Source organism: Primulina huaijiensis, chromosome 17 (assembly GCF_012295235.1).
Source record: "Primulina huaijiensis isolate GDHJ02 chromosome 17, ASM1229523v2, whole genome shotgun sequence".
Lineage (NCBI taxonomy): Eukaryota > Viridiplantae > Streptophyta > Magnoliopsida > Lamiales > Gesneriaceae > Primulina > Primulina huaijiensis.
Window position 1 is genome coordinate 4,723,578 of NC_133322.1, and position 2,582 is coordinate 4,726,159.

The following is a 2,582-nucleotide window of genomic DNA, read 5'->3' on the forward strand; positions in this document are numbered from 1 at the left end:
AAACTATGTAAAAGATATCAACCCACTCTCACGACTCGAGTCTGGGTCCGCGCCTGCGTGACTGCACAGTGGGTCCTTATAGCAACTATTTCATATTCGTCCTCGCTTTACGTACGAAAATGATTAACCTAAGTTGCTATAGAAGTCCATTGTAAACCCATTATAAACTCATTTTAAATCTTTAATTTTACCACGTGAGACATGAGGTATCACACCCACTGACCCGATTATCTAACAATTTGCCAAACTAAATATATAGTTTTCACTTGTTTAAACAATATTGAAGACATGAATGCTTAATACGGATTTATATCTTCACAAATATTATATATGATCATTGTATATATCAAAGTGGCGACATACATGATACATACACATATATACAATAACACACAAATTTAATAACAAGATCATTCGGGGACTATTTTGTAGCGTGGAAGGCCGATTTTGGTCCCCAATGTCTTAAAATCCAACTCCCTGTCTGCTTGAAAATCTGCATAAGTGAATAACCTGTAGTTCGAGCTATCAATCAACGCATCTTCGGTCGGAAAGACGAAATACCCGATCGAAATCCTGTCTTTTTCCTTGTTTACCTTCACTCTGTGCTTCACACTCACATACTTGTCGTTACTCATTGCCTAAAACATACAAAAACATACTTATATATTAGTAAAATACATATATATATAGTAGCTGGCCAAGAATCTAATTACCAATGGTAGGAATTATAACTTAATCTAAAACTAGGAAATTTTTTTGAAGGGTTTTAAGTTGTGTTTCTAGAAAAAATGATTTTTTTGAAAGGTGTATATAAGTTTATTTGAAAGAATTTATAGTACTCTTTCCCTGTTGAGAAACTCATGCTTACGAGTCGCGACGGAGCAAAAACTATGTTGTCCAAACCTGCATAAGGTCTCCTATATTGACAACAAGAGCGCCCGGACTAGGTTTTACGTCGAGCCATTTACTCCCCTTGCAAACTTGAAGCCCTCCTACTTGATCTTGATGCAGTATCGAAAGAACCGAGCTGTCCGTGTGTTCGCCAATTCCCCACCTCAGCTCCGACGACAGTGGACACCAGGGATATCGATACACACGTAAAAGTCCCGAGGCCAATGACAAATAGGACTTCGATTTTGTTGAAGAAAACTTGAGGTCCTCAGTCATGGTTTTGAATATTTCCTCTGCCACCAAAGACTGCTGGTTCCCATATTCCTCTAATAAAGCCCTTTAAGCACCATACAAAAAAGAAAAATCATACCTTTTTTTAGAGAGAAATTAATGTTGAACAAACCAACTTATGCTCCTGAGATTTATATATTATGGCACCTACTATCTATACATACATGCTCACACATGGATAAAAAGTTGTGATTCGTACCGTCGAATTAACATGAAATATTATATAAACATGTAAACGGTGGATTTGAAGTTTAATGTTTTCTATTTCTAAACAATAAAAATATATTTTAATATATTTGAAATTCATAAATTTGTAATTCATCAATCTAAACATAACTTAAACGACTTACAATAACCATACACGAAATTCATTCAGATTTTCACCAGACGTGATTTTTTATTCTATTATTTCAATTTGAGTAGGTCTTTTGTGAGACGATCTCACGAATCTTTATCTGTGAAATGTGTCAACCCTACCGATATTCACAATAAAAAGTAATACTCTTAGCATAAAAAATAATACTTTTTCATGGATGACCCAAATAAGATATCCGTCTCACAAAATACGACCAGTGAGACCGTCTCACACAAGTTTTTGTCTTTCAATTTATATAATGTAGAATAAAAATATGTGCTTTATCTTTTAAAATTTAGAGTTTATAATTTCAGCTCTACATGTTTTTTTTAAAAAAAATTGTGATATACGTTTATCATGCACAATTGAATTTCGAACACGTCTCGTACTCAAAACTTGAAACTTTGATATCAGATGAATTATAAATAATTCACCCTTGAATTGTTTTCCCATGTCTAATAAGGGACAAAAATTTATGACAACAAAGAAAGGCCTTGAGCTTATTCCGAGAATCTTTTATGGCCTCTGACTCACTAAAATGTATAAAGCGAATCGAGACGATTTAACTAACTACAGAAAATCGGCCCCCTCTTGTTTTTGGAGCTGCACTTAATTGGACAGCAAATTAAATTTTAAAAATAATGTGATTACCTAATCAATTATTATTAAATGTATTCTCAGTTAATTTAATGGATTGAAAGCTTCTTCTTCTTTCCCTTTAAATAATAGTTTAATGTTTTATATTAATATTACATTAATATGAGAGCACAGTGCGAACCATCAGCACAAGAAAGTGATTCAACTTTTTTCCTATACTCGACACATATTCGATTCATTTTCATTGAAAACACCAGCGAATGGTTTATTGTCCACACAATAATTTTATATTCCAATGTTAAAATCAAGATATAATATATCTATATATACACATACAATTTTATATATTTTATTATGTCAAATATGTTAGTGTCCCATTATTGGACGATACAAAAATAAGCACGATTAATAGACATTATATCAAAATTATATATATATATATATATAT

General features: G+C 32.5%; 1 protein-coding gene across 1 annotated transcript in view; it reads right to left on the reverse strand.

Annotated features, from left to right (window-relative positions):
• Window positions 1–289: 289 nt before the first annotated feature.
• Window positions 290–2,582, reverse strand: part of LOC140962431 (gibberellin 2-beta-dioxygenase 8-like) — a 4,143-nt gene continuing 1,850 nt past the window's right edge. Inside the window, exons 2-3 of the mRNA XM_073421320.1 lie at window positions 904–1,228; window positions 290–638 (exon numbers count right to left, since the gene is read on the reverse strand). Coding sequence (XP_073277421.1) covers window positions 411–638; window positions 904–1,228 — 553 coding nt within the window. The 3' untranslated portion in view covers window positions 290–410. The remainder of the gene's footprint in view (window positions 639–903; window positions 1,229–2,582) is intronic.